Below are 21,076 nucleotides of genomic sequence, written 5' to 3' on the forward strand. Positions count from 1 at the left end.
GTAACACTGAAAGACGGATTTTTTTTAAATTTTTTGTTTTCACCATCCCACTGGCTGATTATTTTAAACATAAATATTTAATAAAAATTTTAAGTACATTTTTGTAGCTTGAAGAATGTCTGGCCAACTTAAAACTAAATTCAGTAAAAACTCACATAACGTTAACAAGTTAACCTTGCAGAATAAGGGCAGGGCCACAAGGCCATCAAGCCTGAGCCCAGACAAAATGGGAGGGTTTTGCCTCTTTCACACATGCACTGGAATCCAATGAAGTCACTGGATTTTATTTGAAGGCATTTTATGTAAAAGCTCAAATGTCTGCGTTTATGATTTGACATCCATATAACTCACATATTTAACATGAAATACATTTAAATTCTCATGAAAAGCAGTCACCGTATCAGTTTGCTGTTGTATATACATGGTATGATGGATTTATATGACCACATAATAATACACATAATAAACAGTTTTTTTTTACGCTGGATGCCCTTCCTGATGCAACCCTCCCCAATTTCTATCGGGCTTGGACCGGTAGTGCACAGCTGGGGAGGGGAATTGGCTGTTAGAAGTTCAATGTCTTGCCCAGAGACACTTTGACATATAGCCAGGACCAGGGATTGAACCACTGACCCTGTGGATGACTACCTTTACCAACTTACCTACAGCCGCCCCTCAATTCAATCAATCACAATATGCTTTTTTTTAAAAAGAACAACAAACCTAAGACATAACCTACATTTTCATTATCAATCTGTCAGATATTTTGAGTGTCAGGGCCAAAACATTTTTGCAGATGTTATTTTAAGTATTTTTACACTTACAGAAACTTGCTGTGCCCTTCAGTAGTACAATATGTGCACCATTACTATCTGTTATATTCAGGCTCTGGTAAATCACAACATTTATTCTGTTCACAGGATCAATCTTCATAGTGAAAACTCAGACTTATACATTTTTAAATGTTTCACATTAAACCAAAAACATAAAATTGTCAATAAAACATCACGTTGTTGATCTAAGACTTAACCACTCATCTGTTAGACCAGGTGAGAGCCAGGCATTTCCCATTACACCCTAAGGTTTTGCAGTTGGTTACAGATTGGGATAATGTCGGACTAAACACTAACTGTGAATCACTTTGCCCCGGATCACGGTGATCAACCATGCACCTCTGAATGATCTCCAAATATGCTGCTGCCTTCCTCTGCTGTAGGAAATGTTTTATTTGTGATATGAATGATGTTGTTACTATCCGACCACATTCCGATGTCCTGGCTGTATATCCTGGTGGTGTGGATCAGTGAGTTGATGTCTCATTCACTCCTGGCATACAGCTTGATGTCATCCATATAGAGGTGGCTGATGGTTGCTCCATTCTGTAGTCGATATCCGTAACCACTTTTGGTGATGATCTGGCTGAGGGTTAAGGCCTCTAAAGCTGTTTTACATTTCCCTATTCACTCATTGAAGGCTGTTAGAGTCCTGTTAAACATACAGTTCCAAGAATTCCAGGATCCATGTGTGAGGCATTGAGTCATAGGCTTTCTTGTGGTCAATCCAGGCAGTGCACAGGTTGGTACATCTAGTCTTGTAGTCTCAAGTGACGACTTTATCTACCAGTAGCTGTTGCTTTGCTCCTCTGGTGATACTATCAACTCCTATCTGGGCTCTGCTCATGTACTGATCCATGTGCCTGTTCATCTTAGCCACTACGATGCCTGACAGGAGCTTCCATGTGGTGCAGAGGGAGGTTAACCTACCTTCAGTTAACTATTCTCCATCCACTAGTAGCTTGGAGTGGGGTTAGTTTCTTGCTATCTATATCTATATTTATATCTATATCTATATAATAGTTTTAAAAATTATTTTTTTATATATTTATACTTAACCATACTTGGCTTATACTGAGAAATATACAAAAAGGTGCAAGTAGCAAATGGTTTTGGTTAATGGGCCATTGATGACTTGAGGCACTATCAAAATGGTGAATTTACAAAAGTTGTGTTTATTTCACCAATATCACAATCTAGACTTTTATTAATTTAGCCGTGCAATTTATATCAACATGTTTTTCAATCTGTAAAAACATACAATACTCCCAGTCATTACTGGTAATTATTCTGTCATTCTGCCACCTATTGCAGGGTGGAGACTTACACTTTTTCAAACCTTTTTACTGGATTCTAAGTTCACAAAAACAAAAATACATTAGCCACAATACATAGAGTGAAAATATATATTTATTTTTTTTACATAATTAGCAACATTCCATACACCGTTTGTTCTCCTTCCCTTAACTCCCAAGATGTACATAATAAATATTACCTGGACTGTGCTTTTTCCCTGATTGTCTAAGTAACTGCCAAGAAACAACCAAATAAACCACACTTAATGTTATCTTTTCTGTTACCCTTTATATTCCATTGCACAAATGTAAGGAATGACAATTTGAGCATCTCCTTATGCAAAAATTGGAATTGTTGGTTAAAAAATAAACAGGAAAAATCAGTGTAGTAATTGTACAGTCAAAATTTTTTAGATGCTGTTAAAAATAATAAAAAAAAAACCCTAACAGCAGTGCTTTAAAAACTCAAGAGAAAAGGAAAAGGGATACATTTACAATGTGAGACTCAAAATTTAAGCTCACAATTTCAAATTTCCCAGTATTAAAAATGTACACAACTATAAATGTTATAGCATTTGCATTAAAAGAAAAACAGATGAAAAATGGCGTATTTTTTTTTTTATTTGTAGATAAAATCTCAATGCCATTACAAGTCACTTTAACATCAAACAGAATTTAAAAAAGGGAGGATCTCAGCCTGAAATGAAGTGTTCCCATAAACCCTGTCATGTCCAAATGGCTGAGCCATGCTGCGTCCACATTATGTCTTATCTTCTCTTTGGCTTCCAATCAAACATGTTATCCTGTTTTTACACAATAAAGATCCTTTAATGTTTTGAGTTCTTCAATCAGGGTCTTGTTTTGGTTCTCAAGAACAGCTACACGGTTTTCCAGGCATTTAACATATTCCTTTTTTTTTCGTCGACATTCACGTGCTGCTTCTCTGTAGGAGGGAAAAAACATACAATTATTCTAACTGATAGATTATATAATGAGTGCCGTTACAGAAAATGCCAATATGCCACTATTGTGCATCACATTACATGTATCTTCATAGAGGATACTCTCCCATTTTGTGACCCTTTCTATCTGCCCTGAGTTGCTCTTGTAGCATTAAAATCGTATGCTGGTCAATGCTAGTAAAAAGTAGTAATTTTTTAAAACCATACCTCCATAATTTCTCTTTAACAAGTCCTTCTATACAGTGTTTAACACTACAGAGAACTTGGCAAGTATTATTTTATTTGTTATTCTAAGAAGCAAATTATTGACATGTAAATCATACATTAAGACAATCCCCAGGGTAGAGCAGTGTTCTATATTTGGATTTAACATCAAATACTTAAGATCAGAAGAATAAGATGCTATATTATTTATTTAATTATTTATCACAAAATAAATACACAATAATAAAAAAATGTCACTGAAAGTGTCACTCACTGTTTTATTTTTAACACCCATAATTTTACACATTTCTAGTGTTTGACTGATTTTTGGATTAGTAATTTTACATTCCATGACCTAGACAAAAAATCCACACGTACCTGTTTTTTGCTAGTCTGATTTCCCTCTTCAGTGTTGGATCATCAGTCTTAGTCTGAGACAGTCCCACAGGAGAGGTCATAACTACAGCCTGAGGCAGGGAGCTGGATGTGGATGCTGTGCGGATCTGGTATGTTTGCACCTCTCCTCCTGCACCTGAGAGATACATAACAGGTAGACAACAGGAGTTTTGAATTCTCTGCCACCTAACATGCGAAATGTGACAAAGCAATTTGCTGACAGTTATCATATATAAAGCTAGAGGCCTTCAGAAGAAATTTCATTTAACTCTGTAAATACCAGCAATTTTAAAGCTTGAGTATGCATGCCAGCACTAACATGAAACTTGGAATTAGTCCACTCTGCCTTGCCAAGTCCTCCTCCTCTCTGTTCTCATACAGCTTTTTGTTGCTCTTTAGGCTTTGTCATGCTCTGCATAGCCCCTCAGGTAGTCTTTATCAAATTACAATAAACAAAATGCAAAAAAAAAAAAAAACAAAACAAAACACAATCAAGCAGAAATCATTGTTTTTCTGTGGTTGGTCAAAAAGGTGACCCTCACTCAAAAACATTTAGAAGGTAAAATGTCAATATGAATATCCACTCATATTGGATATAAGAAACTAAAATAATGACGATAAAGTAAAAATTGGACTGTAAATATAAGAAATTTTATATATTTTTTAAGAATTTTATTGTAGTTATTCAGAATATTCATCCTGTGGATATCTGCAATGTTCTTTTTAACTAGGATTACTGAATTACAGTACAGAGATCCAGTATAGCGATTTAATGTGAAATCTGCTTGCCATAGGCGTTTGCTTGTTTAATTACTGTGCAGGTTATCCCACATTTTAGCACAGGAGATTCAGCATAGATATGTCCACTTGCATTTATATTATTGGCCAACACATGATGATATGTTTGCAAATAAAGCTGACAAACAATGAAAGTTTTCAGAGCCCCCTGCTGCAGCATCCCATTAAAAGTACAACGCCAATTCCAAAAAAGTTTGACATATGTGTAAAACATAAATTAAAAACAGAATGCAATAATTTGCAAATCTCATCAACCCATATATTATTCACAATAGACCGTAAACAACGAATCTAAAATTGATTGTAAGTGTGAATGTGAGTTTTAATGGTTGTCTGTCTGTGTATGTCTCTCTGTGGCCCTGCAGTAGAATGGCGATCAGCCCAGGGTGTACAACTCCTCTCGCCCAATGATTTGCAAATCATTGCATTCTGTTTTTATTTATGTTTTAACATCTCCCAAACTTTTTTGGGATTTAGGATTGCCCATGTGTAGACTGTCTGTTTTGACAGTGCTTTTCTCTAACCTCATTAGCAGATTAAACTTGCTTTCAGTTATGTTTTGCTAGAACAGGACATGTTTGCTTTACCTTGTACAACTACTTGGTTACTCGGCACCAGTATCTGCTGGCCGTCAGGTGTTTGGGCATACTGAAGGATTGTGGTGCTTTGCTGGGCTCCACCAGAATTGGCCATGGCAACAGCCTGTAGTCCCTGAATTCCTTCAGACCCTGGAGTTGCCAGCTGGATTGTGCCATTAGCTATGGTAACTTAAAAAAAAGACACAAATGGCATCAGAATTGAGCAAAGCGCAAGTAAAAATTTCATTCCAGCTAATGAGGTTATGGATTTCAGTACTGCAAAGTCACTGGGCCGCCATCAGTGGCTTTGACCAATGACTGGTAGGTGATTGGTCTCTGGTAGCCAAGTCTGTCTACAGTAAGAATGTTAATACAAACATATTCAATAATAAAAAAAAGTATACAGTAGTACCAAGTAATTTATAACATTCATAATAATTATATATTTCCATTTACCTCTGTGGCATATAGAGACAGTAAAAAAACAAACTTTCTTTTTTCAAGTATATTGAAAGGAATTTTTCATACTGTACTGGCCGGTGCTGGTCTGGTAGATTGGGGTGGTGGGCACTGTAACACCTGTTACTCCTGTGGATGTCGGGCTGTGATCCTTTCCATCTATGTGTGTCACTTCCTCAGATGAAAGCTCATTTAGGATTTTTCTGCAAAGTGTTACCAGGAAGATTCTTTGTATAACTATTCATCAAATAAGACTATTTGTGTTTAAGTCTTTTTTGTTGTTTTACCTGTATGAAGGCCGTCTTGCCAGTATTTCTCTGGTCTTGTGTGCTGTTGCTCCACTGTCTGATGAATCCTGTGAATCTTCACTATCTGAACCTATCTGGGCCTTGAAAGGAAAGTAGGATGTGGATACAAGTAACTGCATAAAATTACAAGTTTACCATTTATAAAAAGTAAGTAGGAAGATAAATAAAACAGAAGTTGTTATGGTAAAACCAATAATTACAGTGCCAAGAAAACTATCTGGTCTCACCTGTGCAGTCTGCACCTGAGGGGACTGAATGACTGAGGACTGTGCAGACTGGATCACTCCTTGAACCTGAAACTGACCCCCTGGCAGTTGCACAACAGCCACAGAAGAACCACCGAGTGACATCTGCAAAAAGTAAAATTCAAAGTATATTTACCATGGTTATAACATTCTATGTGGGCAAAATATGTTCATACATTAATCATTTTATTACAGCTTGAAGAGAACATTTTTAGTTCTGATGGCATCAGCCCATGAATACAGTTTTTGTTTTGTTTGGCTGGGATTGAGACCTACTACTAACTGTTTTAAGGCCATTAGCAACCATATAATAGAGAGAATAGATTTGAAAAACTCAAGTGAAAGTTTTTAAAGACAAAACCCTGGATAACTTAAAGACCCCACTAGTGTTCGACAGGATGTACTTTCAAGTTATTTTTTTAAACAAGTGCTTTTTGAATTTTTCAAATATACATTTTAATACACCATAAAAATGGGCTGAAATCTTAAAGATGGGTATCGCATAAACCAGAACTGTCTATGACAAAATATCACAAGGGATGAGTGGAAATTGTCATTTGTTTACCATATTCCTTTAACATTTTTAGAAACCCACTACTTACCTTACATTATTGAATTCATATCACAATATCATTGTTAGTTTTTTACCCTTAATTTTAGTTTTGAAGGAGCATATGCTTTGAGTCCTTAGAGGCTGAGAACCACTTCCTTATCAGATGCTATGAACTTTAGTAAGGAACTTAAAGTCTTAACAGGTGCAGACTGTATCTATAAAATTCTATCCAGCAGACTAGTCACACTAGAGCCAAATCTCAGTAAACCCTTCTCTGTTTTGAGTCTTTTGTTGAGACTTCCTTTATAACGTGTAGTAAGAAAAATACCACTACATAATCTATTACTTCAAATGCCATTATACATTGCTTATATATTAATTAAATCATAGTGTTCTTTCTTAACTTTGCTGAAAGAGGCCGACACAATAAGAGGTATGTGGAGGCCTCTTAGTCCATGCGCAACATAACTGTTCTTATACACGAACAAAGCAAAATTTTAAGATGAAAAAGTAGCTGTATTAATAAACCACTCTTGCCACCCTGAAATGTGCTTTCAGTGTGGTTATGACAAATGCACATATAAGCAGTGGTATTATCAATAGGGACTACTGTGGCACTATAAGGCAGCATCTATGCTTTCCCTCTTCAGTGGCATGTTGTAAAGTATCTATTAGTTACCTGTTGGGCTATCTGTGAGAACTGAGAGGATGTGATGGTAGTGGGAATGATGGCAGTCTGTGACTCGGTGCCATTGCTGCCCTGCTGTACTTCTTCCATAGTAACTAGGAACAAATAAACCAGTATTACACGTTTACAATGGCTCTAATGAAGCACAGCAGCTGTGTGTGGCAGGGTTAGTCCTGCCAGTCATACGCTGTAACCTACTCCGCTGTGGCCTGTGCGCTTTTTTGAGTATTTGTTAATCTAATTCTTCAAACATGTAGAACAGACCAAAGCGACGTCAAGTCACATTTTTGTAGTTTTAACTTAGCCACCTGCTTTTCTGAACTTACTTGAACAGGTGAATTTTTACCGGACTCAAACTAGACTTCCTCTTTGTTTCAATCTTGATAGCCAATGCAACTAACGTTAACGCGGAGTTACGAAACATAGCTAGGCCCGACAGTTAATGCTGTTAACTCTTTTCCCACGTTGTGTAACTTAGATCCTAATATTTACAAAGTGACCAACTCCATCACAAGCAACGTTAACGGCTGAAATGTAAACTTGTCCTTTGAATCGTTGTTGCTAGAATGTTCGGTTTCACCAACGACACCGTTGCTAGTTAACCGTAGCTAACATTCAGTTAAACGGATGTTAACCAGTTCAAAACGTAAAAAAACAACAGTTTTAGAGCTACAAGCGGGACAAGTTTCGCTCCTCGGGTTCACGGGATGGATGAGCTTTTGTCTCTGTGAGCAAATATGTGTAACTCTGTCACTGGCACGCAAGTTACCGCGTCAATAGACGTCAGCGATACGGGGAGCCATTAAGCTAACTACACCTTCCCTTTTCGTAAAACGGCGAGGAGTTGACGAAGCAACAGCCGCCATTACCGCCACAGCGGAGCAAACAGCGAGAGGAGTCCACAATTACTGCTCAGCCAGCCAAGAATTTACCTTTTCAAAAGCCGCGGAACTGCTCTTGCTCACACCGTGGACTGCAATTCGTGTATATATTTTGACACAATGTACACCTTGAAAAGTTACTTAGCAGCAGCTGCTAATAGCTAAAAAATAGCTGACCACTTTTTTTCCCAAAGGAAATGGGCGGTGTTGCCCAGACGTGTTACGTAATACCTTCAATAGGGTTTGTGATTGGTGAGAGTGGAAAATGTTACAGTTGTTACACCTCTACAACTCACTGCGCCCCTCTGTTGTACTTCTTATCAAATATCTTAAATATAATAAAATGTTAGTATACTTTATTCCACAACATTTATTTCACAGATTTAATTACTTTGGCGATAAAGATTTCAGTCTAGTCATATAGCTATTTTATAAATGCATCATTACAGATAACTTCTTTTCCTTTCGGCTGTTGATAACACCATAAAATTAAGCAATAATGCATTAGTGGTAAAAATCCATAATAGACAGTACATATCGGAATTGAAAATCTTGAATTTCATGTAAAAAGTCATTGCACAACAATCATTTCAGCCTCTAAAAGGCACACAATAATTTGGCCTGACAAAAACATTATTAGCTTTCTTTATTTGCCTGAATTTATTTTACAGTATTATTTCACAAAATGTTGGAATTCTTAGCAACCCAAATGCAGAGTCCTCAAAGCTTTCTAAGGTTCAATACACAAAATTCTAGCTCAGAATTTCTCAAAGTTGTTTCTATATGAATCAGGAGGAAAAACCTTTTGATGTTAAGTTGAACTTGCCTATTTCGTGAAAAAATTATTTTTTCTGCCCATTATCACAAGCCCTCACAGTGCTTAAGGCTCTAGGCTGTATCTTCTGTTCCTTTCAGCTGTTCCCTTTCAGGGTATAAAAACCCTAAAAGTATACAATACAATCCAAATTACACTACCTGTATGAGCCAACAAGGGTTTCCTCTGTTTTTGTTTATGTTGTGTATTGTAAGGTTGATTGGATTAGGAGGTTGGGTGTTGGACCATCAGATATGAGTAAGATCACCTCTACGCTACCATCAAACCAGACACCTTAAATGATCAAATGCTTTTGTTTATTATGTATTAGTTTTACATAAAGTAAAAAACAAAGTAAACAAACCAAAATAGAAAATAAGTGAGAAAAATGGTAAAGGGTGTACCACCTTGATTTCATAACTAAATGAATTACAACACCTCCCTAGCATTAAAAAGTCATCTGTGACTCACACCCTCAGGGAGTGGTTTAGAATTCACAAAATAATATACTACATAAAGGTGTGCATACACAAAATATTTATAGAACAATTCAAGAAAGATTCAGTGTTAAGTACACTACTGGTTAAATTTCAACTCCTTGTTATTAAAATGTATAAGCATGTATGTTTCACCAGACTGTGCAATATTTAAAATAAATTGCACTGTCTTTGGTATTGCATAGTGTGTAAGAACTTTGACAGAGAAATAGTCGAAACCCAAGGAAGCACCTGTAGACTTCCCAGACGCAGGTAGATGGTAGATGGACACTGGATGTCGTTTTTTTTAGCTCATTTGTTTTGCAGGTTCTGCAGTGATTACAAGGAAATTTGTTTGACAAACTACAAAATCTTATGGCTATTGTTCACAGATTGCACTAAGGGAGCTATGAGTTTTGTTCGTATTTGTTTGTACTCCTAGATGATGCCATTTCATTTATATATATATATATATATATATATATATATATATATATATATATATATATATATATATATATATATATATATATATATATATATATATATATATATATTAAATTAATAACATTAATAAATCCCCACTTGAGCCTCAAAATGAGATGTGCCTTAAGCTGAAGTTATCTTGTGCTTGGCTGAGCCATGCAAAGTTCTGCCGTAAGTGTAGGATGCAACATTACATTAAAGCTAATATGAAGTGCTCTTATTCTTTTTTGGGCAAAACCAAATGTCAAACATATTATTTCCAAAATTACTAAACCATTTACGTATGATAAATTGCGAAGTAAACAGTAGAAACCTACTGCCAGTACCACAAGTGCAAAGTGCAATAACTCAGTGGATCTTTTTCCTATTTGTCTCGAAATTATAAAAATCATTTGTCTTTTATTGTGCTTGGGATGATTAAATATTAAAATGAGATCATTGCAAAAGACTAAAATTAACAAAATATATGTACATGGTGACATTAAGGGTTCATCACTGAAATACAGTTTTATCCAGTACAAAGTACTTATAAATTATGGCAAGGAGTACAAGTAAAACATAAGAATGCAGAAAACCACCTTGATGCAAATCCTTTGTACCCTTTACTTTTTCACTCGATTATTTTATTTGCCAATCAAGGATGTTTCAGATGTGGCTCAGCTTTGCAACTGCATTCACAAGTACTTCTAAATCCAGTGACTGGACAGGAAAATAATTCAGATACGTGATGACTTTCCTCTATTGACTACAGACTTATATTATCAACCACAACCTCATTGGAATTTAAAGTAATGTTGTACAAAGTTGCACAAAGACAAAACACCATTTGAAGGGATTTTCAGTGTGGAGAAAAATGGGGTCAAACTCTCAAACACTTTTTCTGTTATGCAAACCAAAACTGAGAAAATGTAGCAATACAAAGTATTGCTTTTTTATTTGAAATAAATGTTAGACAAACAGTTGTAGGCCTTTTTTTTTTTTTTTTTTTAAACACACCTTTACAAAGTAACCCGCCTGGCTGAAAACAGTCATGATATTGGTTTTAGCCATCTCTTTACGTGGGTGGGAGGGGGTCAGTGTTTCTTAGTGGCAGACAGGAAAGGTTCCTGGCATTAACAGTGATAGCCTTCCTGGTTAACTCTAAAAGCTCCTCAAGCAAGATTCCTCAAAAATATATACAATATAGCTCCTGAACCATTATAATGCCTTATTGTTATAATAAAATAGACAATTTTTGAGAAAGTGCAATGTTATATCTATTCTGACAACAATGCTCGAAGTTAATTATCATCAACCTCCATTTATACAACTAATATTCCACACCAAAGGTAGTCAAACATGTTTGATCTTATTTACAATCTCATTTATGCTACTGTTGTCCTCTCTCAGGTTGATTAATTATGCAGAAACTAGGAATTGAGAGAGATGGGTTGAGCAGTTATAAATTTATACAATTAAAATATCTATACAGTAACATACAGTATCTAAAATACAAGAGGCATTTATAGATACAGTACAGAATATGGCCTCTTTCCTCTTTTATTTTGATCTCTTTGAATATGTGTCAAGATGTCTACTAGCCAAAAGCAAAGAAGAATAAACAGCCATTAATAACAGATTCATTAAAAATGAAGATAGGAATGCATGTCTGAAGTATTATAAGGCAGGAGATATATTAGGGCAGGGAGATTTATTTGGTTTCATCATTATGGGAAAAAACAAGTTTCTTAAATATTGTAAATTATATAGGTAGCCAGTCTAACACCGACTGCTAGTTTCATGGTTTGCTCTCATGTTCCTTCTATTGCTCATTCAATTATCCTTAAAAATGCCAAAAGCTCAGCATGTGCATTTGTGTGCAGTTGTTTGAAAGCCGCATGTGAAACTATTTCAAGTTGCTGATTTAAGGTTAGTAGCCCTTCTGTGTTGTCACAAAAGGGAAAGTGTTTTAAGAGGTTTGTGGTGAGTACAGAATAAGAGGATGGAGATTCACAAAGACATAATATAGTTTTCATTTTAAAAGTAGTCCTCTTATACATGTAATTTCACCCTTTACCTGGAAAAGGGCAACAGGGACCTTTTTTCTTTGCAATATGCAGTTTTGCTTTGATCACATTTGTAAAATCTATAAAACACAGTGAACAACCCAAAACATAGCAGGTCCAATCACAGACATGCAGTGGCCAAGATATGCTGGTGTCACACTGGGCTGGGTGGCAGTACATGTGGTTCATGCTTTTCCTTTTCACCATCTGCCAAGCTAATAGCTGAATGCCGGAATGGTGGTGCAGAATCATCCAGGCTAAATAAGTCTAAACCACCAGAACCCCTCACATGTTGTAAGCAACATAGATAGGATCCAGCTGGTCAGCGAGGAAAGAATCACGGAGGTGCATGCGTTGCTTCTCTCCCCTGGAATTGATGGGTATAACCCCGGGGTCCACAATAACCACCACACCTACGATGAGGTGGTGCTCCTCCAGGACCACATTGGTTATCAGAGGCACCAGGTCCAGTGCATCCTGCTCTGAACCACACAGCTCTGATACCACCACAAGCAGGTTGGTCCATGTAAACACAGCACTGTGGACAACAAGAACAGGACAACTGAGCATTGAAAGTTCAAAACCAAAAAAACAAAATTAAAAAAATAGTTTGATGTTTTGGGAATTATGTTTATTTGGTTTCTTGCCAAGATGTTCATTCGTTAAATGTAAAGCTACACCCACTTTTGTTGTTAAGCTCAGCTCAGCTCAAACAGAAAATAGGTGGAATAGCTTGGTCTACAGTGCTGTGCTATAATGTGTTACTAGTAGTAACACTTTACTGTAATAATATGTTGCACTAATGAGTAGAGTAAAAAGTTACATATACAATTTCAGTAATAATATTGCAATTACTCCCTCCAAAAGCAACTCGTTACAACACTTTTCAGGTGTTGCAAATGTTATGACTTTGATTTTGTAAGGACGAAAAGTGATAAGAACATTATTATAGCATATAAATTGTGTCTGGGTAGGGGTAACAGTCTTTCCACTGTGCGCAGCCTCCAACTTCTTAAAACAAAAAGATGGCACAACAATGTGAAGCCCCAACAAACATGAGCCCACTGCTGCCACAGAGGATGCTGTACCCCTTCAGTGTCTAAACAACTACCACTGCCATCAACAGCAGCCACAACAAGCAACAAAGATTCAAGATTCAAGATTCAAAGTGTTTATTGTCATATGCACAGATAGAACGCATGTTTCCCTGTACAATGAAATTCTTACTTTGCCCTCCACTCTGAATGAAAGAACTAACTAAGAAATTAATATTAATTTAATAATAATAATTAATTAATATTAATTTACAACAGAGTAATGAGTAAGATACAATATTATTTTTGGGGGTAACAAGCAGGGTTAACAAATGAGCCAAATTAGCTTTTTCACCCATTTACAGTTTTTATTCTAAGCGGTGGTGGCTTTTGCATGCATGCACAAACACACACACACACACACACACACACACACACTTAATCATATATTATAGGAAACATTATATTGACCCCATACTAAATTATATGAGAAACGTCTGTGTTTGCCAAGTAAATAATGTGTATCAAGGGCATTGTCACCTCTCAGCAATGCTGCGATGAGCCCGAGACACTGAGGTTTCAATGTCAATGGGGTGGTAGCGCAGCCCTCGTAGCTCCAAAGTCTCATCCAGTGAGCCCACCACAAACAGAGCATCGTGCCGATCTGAGTGTACAGGCACAGGAAACATAATCAAATTAAAAAATGTTTGGAGTAAAATATTTGGTTTGATTACTTAAAATGTCTTGTAAAAAGTCATGCTTTGCTAGATTTGCTCCAATATGTTTTTAATCTATGTGTTAGTTCTGTCAGAATCTATTTACCCCCACTGGCATCCAACAACTCGGTTCTTTTCACAAAACCCAAGTATCCAGTTCTAGCCCATAGGGTCTGCGGATCTCCAAAGCTGAGTTTGGTGTTAAAGTGATCTGCCTGAAGACTCTCCTCACCGTAGATGGTGTAGTAACCACTGGCATTATGAGGACTGTTTACCCAGATCTAAGAGAGAGAAGTGTACCACAGGTCACTACTGGATTCAGAGGGAAGAAGGCATTGCTCCCTGTTTTGTCCCAATACTGTCAAAAGAAGAGCATCTAATAAGAACTTTTTTCACCTCTCCCAGATGAGAATCACCAAGTGGGCCTCTGGTCTCTGGATTTACGATTATCACCTTTACTCCTGGCAGTATCTACAAATAAATTAAAAAGGAAATGTGGGATACACTGTCAACATGGTTTTAAGTAAACATTTCACAGATTTAATCCGTATCATTGGAATCCACATGGAACAGCTCACCTTGCCAGACTCCATTAGAGGAAGACTTTGAGGTGCTCCTCTCTCCACCAGCCTTACTCTGAAATGGTCAACAACACACATAAATGTAAATTTTGCTGTGTCTATGCTTTGCTATTAACATTTTTTAAATTTGAAAAAATCTACACAAATCTCTCTAATCTATCTAAAAATCCACATCTTCTCACCTGTCATGGCGAAGGGACTTCATGTCCACATACACTGTACAGGGATCAGGGCCAGTGGTGCCCTATGACACAAAAAACAGATACATACAGGTCACTCTCAATGCTTAATTCACAGTAATGCCAAATTATGATGGTTATTTTACCTGCAGGCAGATGGCCAAGTTCACCCTGGAGCCAAAAGCCGTGCTGACAGCTCTTGAAGAGAGCCCCACATCTTTAAACAGCTTGGAGAAGGAGTATGTCAGGGTCAGGCGAGGGCGTTCCTCTGCTATCACTACACAACTTCGCACACATGACAGGTTCACACCACGAGCCTAAAACATGCACCAACAAACAGTGATCAAACCCCTGAGCATGATTCTCTATTAGTCATCAATCTCCACATGTGCAATCCTTGCCTTGAGTAACTCTGTCTGAGTGCCCAGTCCTTTAGTGCAGAGCTCCATGACAGAGTAAGAGCAGAAGGTGTCTCTGATGCGGTACTGACTGAGCGTACTCAGCCACAGAGACAAGCAGCTTTCCAACTCAAAGGGAGGAATCAGGATGGACTGGTGACCTGAGTAAACACTGAGAAAAGAAATTTAGGAGAGAAGAAGAGCTGGTAAAGGAGAGCAATGTCAGAGACCAAATCTTGGTGGTTAAAGTGCATCTTTTATGGATGATACTGTACCTTGCAAGGCACCACAAGACAAAGCCCAAACCACAGTAAGGATCCAGGCAGATGGCTATTTGACGAGAGGAGTACAGTTCACACTGCAGCTTTATAGAGCGACAAAGTGCACTGACAGCTGCATGAGAGATCTGTTGCAAACAACAACAGATGATTAGATTGTAAAATGAAAACAGCCTCTTATATATCCTCAAGATGTGACTTCTGGTCAAATTTTTTGTAATTTACTTTCCTGTCCTACTGAATTTCCAAAAACTGGACTTAAGTCTTTTTTATGATTTCTCTTGCATTCTATGGATAAAGAAACACATGCAGAGAAGTTTCTGGTAATAGTAATCACATAATAAAAGTAACAGAAAAGTGTTTTTGATAAGATTGATAAGGTATGCGGGCTTTACCATTTAGTGTATGTAAGATAAGACTTTGGTAACTTTTCAAGGATGCATTTCTTACTCCATGAATGAACATCTCACTGTTATTGGCTCAATTCTGCTAATGTTTGGGCAGGATTCTCTTCTATGATATGGCAGGGGTGAGCACTAACAAAATTGGCTATAAATGCAGAGACATTGCTGCCTGTAAGGTCCACTCCCTAGGACAGCTTCAAGCAACAGGCTTTGCAACTAGGTGGTGGTGAAATACTGTTTTTATGTGGATCACTTTTAACTTTCAAGACTCATTCTAAGAAGGTGTGAATATGAATTAAGGAGATGATGAGGAGACTCTCTGTGTACTGGATACTGTTTTGCAATCAAAAAATGTAACAATTTGTTGAAATCACTTTAATGTGCATCACCTTGACCCCAGTGAGCATGCCTGTTGTTGACACACTAAAGTCCAGATAAGCTATCATCTCTGCTGTGGGTGGCTTGTAGATCTGTGGAGGCCGGCGGCGAGGAAGGTCATCTGAAAACCGAATATATTGTTTTGGACAAAAGGAAGTCAACATAAAATCATGACCATGAACAACACAGAAAAAAATTATCATTCACTGTTCCTGATACTACTGTCCACTGATATTAATTCAGGTATCTGATATACAGAGTAATGTGACTCAAATTGAATTATTTTCAAGTAGCACTTCACATAACAACACACACATACATACACACACACACACACACACATACACACACACACACACACAGTAGGTACTAAAACGAATATAGAATAGAATACAGCAGACAGTAGCTACTAACTAAAATGCACCAAGTATTTGTCTACCTTCAAACTTCAATAATAAGCACTGCAGAGAACTGTCTCTGTTCTTTTTTGACATGTTGACATGACACAGTAGGAAAAGCACATGTGTGAGTAATAAATCACTGGTGTAAATAATAAAAAAATGTCTGAATTCCACTGAGCTGCCTCAGTTTGAGGGCTTGGTGTCATGCATGTTTGCCCACTGTCATGACCTATTGTGAAACAGAGCCATAGTTAGTGTTATTAGCAACAATTGTGCTTTTCCCACTATGAATAGAAAGGCTTACTGTGCTACAATATTTTTGTATCTTACCTGTGTCAATGATTGTTGGCCATGTTTTAATGTTTACAGAGGCAGCAGCCTCTTTGGAGCGGAGAATCCTCATGAGATTTTGAGTGGTAAGGATACATGCAGCTTTACTGACCTGGAAACAAAATACAAACAAGAGTCATTAAAACAGTGCACATGATTTAAATTCTTTCCTGTTCTCATGTTGGATTTTTAACATTTATAAAGATAAAGAGATGGAAGATATTATAGCTGGAATATCAAAAATACAACTTATATCAGGACACATCTACAATGTATGCATGAGTACGTTTACAAATTATATTGAATAATGATGAAAAAAAACTTGAGGGAAACTGAATGAACTTATTTCCAACTTAAGTCATAGTAGTATGTGTATGTGATAATTTTTTTTTGTTCAAAACTTAGTACAATACAACCTGTGAAAGGCAGTAACACATCTGCCACTAAGTACAACACATACGCTTACATCAATAATCATGCGGACAGTAGGCAGTGTGGCTGCCAGGTTCTGAGGATGTGGAGGCCTGACATTTACTGGTACACATCCAGCGTAGAGACAGCCATAGAAGGCAGCTACCAAATCAATGCCTGAGAGAAAGATGGAGGGAGTAAAATGAAGATGAAAATATCCAGGTTTTACAATAATTAACTTTAATGCAAGTAATAATTGGAAAAGAAGCTGCTGGAGGAATCTACCAGGAGGATAGAGCAGCACTACGTTCTCTCCTGTGTTGATGCTGCCTTTCTCTGTGAGAGCTGCAGCTATCTTCTCTGCTCGCTTGTGAAGTTGGACGCAGGATGCTGTCCCGACTGTTACACCCTAAAACAAAGAGAAAGTTAGAGACAGATACTGTACAGGGTAAACAAAAATGCAAAGTAACGTAAGTACACAAAGTAACTTAAAGATCTTCATTGATGATATACTTTATTTGTAAGCTTATGGTACCTTGGCATTAAGAAGAACATAGAGGACATGGTCTGGGTCTGTCTGTGCCCGCCACTGTAGAGCCTCCGTCAAATACTGATGCTATAATAACAAGAAGGTCATTCCATATGTACTATGGACAACAGGGAGTGCATTAATAAACTGTAAACACAACCATGAATAGCTTCTACTGATAGAAGGTCCCGATTTAATATGCCTGCATTAACATATTTGGCATAAATTATCTCTTGCCAATCTGCAAAACTATTTATGTTGCATACTCTGAGCCTTTCCAGCTCTGAAAACACTAAACAATAACTTATGTAAGAGACTGCAAAACAAAGGATACTGTAGCTATAGAAGGCGTATCTCACATAACACAAAGAAAAGAAGACAACTTGCAAATGCTTGCAGCACATTTTAAAACAAGCAAGCAAAATAAAACCACAAAACACTACAGACAAGAATAAAAAAGATGTGGAGAAGATGTCAGAGGGAGATGTGATTCTTACCATTACAGTGGGCCACATACAGAGCTATATCCAGAGAAAGACGAGAGCAGAAAGAAAGAAGAGTCCAGATTTTTTTATTTTCATTAATGAAAGCGAGCTTTGGCTGAGCTTGGGCCAGTGTTACACCTGCAGTGGAAAGCCTGCAAACCTTGCTATCTATCACACTTTAAGCATTAGAGTTGACCATGTGCAGTTATATTGAAAATGGAAATGTGATTAAAAAGCTACGAGATTTAGAGTTAGTGGAGCAGTAGTAAAAGGAGAACTTATAATGTTTATAATGTACTACCTTACGGACGAGGTCCTGGTCCTCAATCAAGCCAAGGTCCCTGCCTGCAGCCTGGGCAATCCTCTTCCCTGCCACCAGGTTTCCCACCATGACAGACGCAGGGCCTACACCAACTACAAGAAAAAATAGTGTGAGAGAGACAAAAAAAGTGGCTAGTGAGAAAAAGACACACAAATAATGAGCAAAAGACAAAAACAGGTCTGATATAGAGACCTAGGATTCATTTTTCACCATGTCAATATCCATCGTGGGTTTAGTTATACTAGAACACAAACTAAAATGATTCAGGTGAAGAGTCTCTTGGTTTAGTGTGGCTGTGTTCCAGTACACAGACTCTGTGACATTTGCCAAGGTTTGCCACAGCAACAGCAAACAGGGCAGAAATATCACTTTCCCAAATTTAGAATCTGTTATGTGTTCATTATGTAACAAGCCTGACCATGCTCCTGTCTTACAAAACACGTTGTAGCCCGAGTGACTCTTGCATGCAGGACAGAATCAGCAGTTTTTCTCAACTTCTGGGATGTACCCTGTAATTCAGATATCAGTTCAAGAGGTAGGACTGGATCCAGTCAGGAAGCTCAGCAAAGTAAATTAAAACTCCAATAATAGGATCTCACCATATAAACATAGCTCTCCAGAACTGAGTTTAATAAATATTTTACAAGCCTGTTGGATATCACATACCAGGCTGCTTCTGCCGAGGCTTTGGCAGGTTAGTGACACAAGTATGGGGGCACATGAGGATGTTGCAGGGATGCAGGTTTCCCTCTAAGAAGGACTGCTTGGTGTCAGAGATGTGGATGCCCCCCAGGGGGGTTTTAGGTAATGTGTTGGCTTGGACCAGAGCCAGACAGTAGAGGCCCACCTGGTGGATGCTGTCAATAGCCTAACAAGAAAACCCAACATTTCTGTGTTATAAAACATCAGGTCACATTTAGTCCAGGACTTTTTTATTAAATCGTTTTTTTTAAACACATTTACCTGAAGTACTCGACTCATCCACTGGAAGCTGTCTTCTTCGCTGGCATCTGGTCTCTGCTCTGCCACAATCACTACCCTCTCATCATAGAACACAGTGACTGAAAACACAGCAATCCTGACACACACAAAGAGAACCACACAAGTACCTTAAAGATAGTTCAAAGGTTGTGGATCCAACTGCCAAACAAGCAGTTGAAATGCAGTTGGAAATTTGCCTTAGGAAACATTTCTAACTTTAAAAACAAATGTGGCTCCACAGATACCAAGACTTTAACAACACATGTGGTTTGTTTGCCTGCTCTGCCACCAGATGTCAGTAATGACGAATTCAGTTTCTCACTTAATCCACACAAGAGCTCATCATCAATGCTTTGTGAAATAGGGAATTTTTCCTCACCTCCCGCGGTACACAGTCTTTACTGGCTCCACGGCAAGAGCGGTGGCCACCAAGTCATCAGCATTGTGTCTCCGCCCACTCACCATTAACAGACCCTCAATCTTCCCCACCACAAAAATCAGACTGCCCTGTACAAGGGGGTGGGGACACATGGCTGGTTGATTGTACTGTAAGTATACGGACTCTTTAAAGACAGAGAGAAGGCTGCTTTTCAGGGGGGCTCACATATGACCACAGGTGCTATACTGAAACAGTCTGACTTACTGGGCCAGCAAATCCCAGGAGTCCAGATCGCACAAATGGTATCTCTCCAATGGGAACTCCGTTAGCATTAACCGGTATCACCTGAAAAGAACAACATAGTGACAGAAAAGACAGCAATGTTCTGGAGTAAGAGACTAATTAACTTTCTTATAAGATTGTGTCAGTGCAGGTTTGTGCTGTCTTTTTGCTTTCATACCTCAAAGGTGTTTTTTGTGACTCCAGGCAGGCCATAGTACATGGTGCCTCCAGCACGAGAGTTGATTATTATCTCTCCTATCTCATCTGTTTTGCACAGCTGAGGAGGTCCTTCAGGCTTAACAATGCACATCAGGGCTGGAGACACATAAAGACCACATTTAAAAAAAATACTGACTTTTTAATTTAAAAGGTCAGGCATTTACTCAAACCAATGATTCGAAACTTTTTATCTTCCCATTGAATTAAATTTACATGAATGTATTACTTATTTAGTAGCCAAGGATCTCAAGCAGTACATATAAACAGGTACCCTTCCTCTGGCTGTTAAAGTTATCAGATTAATTGCAAAGATTCTCTGCATTGTAGATGCTATAATTATACAGGAGTATCATTGTTTAATGTTGTTTAATGTTGAATCATTTAACATTTAAATTTTTATGCAGACGGTGGAAATTTTTAATGTCTATATCTCTTGTAAGAACCAAGAGGTTTCATATAAATTGTTTCCGTAAAATCAAAGTGTCCTTCCTTGTATCCTCACCTCCAGGCATGACATGTCCAACATCTTGCACAGTCAGGGCAGAGTTCTTGTCCTCTGTGTTGACCCTGATGACACCGTGGCTCAGGCCATTCAAGGAGAGAACAGCACGGGCAGGGAGGGGTGCACCCGGTACTCCTGATCTAAACAGGGGAGAGCATTCGATCAAACATGAACATTTCCATCCATCCCATCTGTTCTTACAGTCAGCCATCTGCCCACCCACCAATGTACAAAACAACATGCAAC

The 21,076-nt window shown here is 37.8% G+C and overlaps 2 protein-coding genes across 8 annotated transcripts in view; both read right to left on the minus strand.

The window, feature by feature from the left end:
* Positions 1-2,225: 2,225 nt before the first annotated feature.
* Positions 2,226-8,416, minus strand: atf1 (activating transcription factor 1). Of its 4 annotated transcripts, none has more exons than XM_067504634.1 (8): positions 8,252-8,416; positions 7,311-7,414; positions 6,061-6,183; positions 5,813-5,913; positions 5,595-5,728; positions 5,076-5,255; positions 3,673-3,826; positions 2,226-3,071 (listed from the first exon to the last, which is right to left on the minus strand). In XM_067504634.1, the coding sequence occupies exons 2-8, from the start codon at positions 7,407-7,409 to the stop codon at positions 2,927-2,929; spliced, it is 936 nt and encodes a 311-aa protein (XP_067360735.1). In that variant the 5' UTR covers positions 7,410-7,414; positions 8,252-8,416; the 3' UTR covers positions 2,226-2,926. The 4 variants fall into 4 exon arrangements, with proteins under 4 accessions (XP_067360735.1, XP_067360736.1, XP_067360737.1 ...); XM_067504635.1 differs by lacking the exon at positions 8,252-8,416 and adding an exon at positions 7,646-8,145; XM_067504636.1 differs by lacking the exon at positions 7,311-7,414 and having other exon boundaries at positions 8,252-8,415.
* A 1,630-nt stretch (positions 8,417-10,046) lies between these two features.
* The window catches only part of dip2bb (disco-interacting protein 2 homolog Bb), a 35,990-nt gene continuing 24,960 nt past the window's right edge, over positions 10,047-21,076 (minus strand). For 2 of the 4 annotated variants that reach the window (XM_067504621.1, XM_067504620.1), the window contains 22 exons: positions 20,831-20,970; positions 20,288-20,424; positions 20,092-20,172; positions 19,828-19,955; positions 19,431-19,545; positions 19,134-19,335; positions 18,447-18,559; positions 18,158-18,181; positions 17,667-17,747; positions 17,417-17,540; positions 17,187-17,308; positions 16,721-16,832; positions 16,001-16,110; positions 15,205-15,335; positions 14,933-15,101; positions 14,678-14,848; positions 14,535-14,596; positions 14,350-14,407; positions 14,168-14,242; positions 13,878-14,052; positions 13,596-13,719; positions 10,047-12,559 (listed from right to left, as the gene is read on the minus strand). In XM_067504621.1, coding sequence (XP_067360722.1) covers positions 12,307-12,559; positions 13,596-13,719; positions 13,878-14,052; positions 14,168-14,242; positions 14,350-14,407; positions 14,535-14,596; positions 14,678-14,848; positions 14,933-15,101; positions 15,205-15,335; positions 16,001-16,110; positions 16,721-16,832; positions 17,187-17,308; positions 17,417-17,540; positions 17,667-17,747; positions 18,158-18,181; positions 18,447-18,559; positions 19,134-19,335; positions 19,431-19,545; positions 19,828-19,955; positions 20,092-20,172; positions 20,288-20,424; positions 20,831-20,970 — 2,707 coding nt within the window. In that variant the 3' untranslated portion in view covers positions 10,047-12,306. The remainder of the gene's footprint in view (positions 12,560-13,595; positions 13,720-13,877; positions 14,053-14,167; positions 14,243-14,349; positions 14,408-14,534; positions 14,597-14,677; positions 14,849-14,932; positions 15,102-15,204; positions 15,336-16,000; positions 16,111-16,720; positions 16,833-17,186; positions 17,309-17,416; positions 17,541-17,666; positions 17,748-18,157; positions 18,182-18,446; positions 18,560-19,133; positions 19,336-19,430; positions 19,546-19,827; positions 19,956-20,091; positions 20,173-20,287; positions 20,425-20,830; positions 20,971-21,076) is intronic. The other 2 variants (XM_067504622.1, XM_067504623.1) reach the window with 1 other exon arrangement.

The sequence above is a fragment of the Channa argus genome, chromosome 5 (genome assembly GCF_033026475.1).
Source record: "Channa argus isolate prfri chromosome 5, Channa argus male v1.0, whole genome shotgun sequence".
NCBI classification, from domain to species: Eukaryota; Metazoa; Chordata; class Actinopteri; order Anabantiformes; family Channidae; genus Channa; species Channa argus.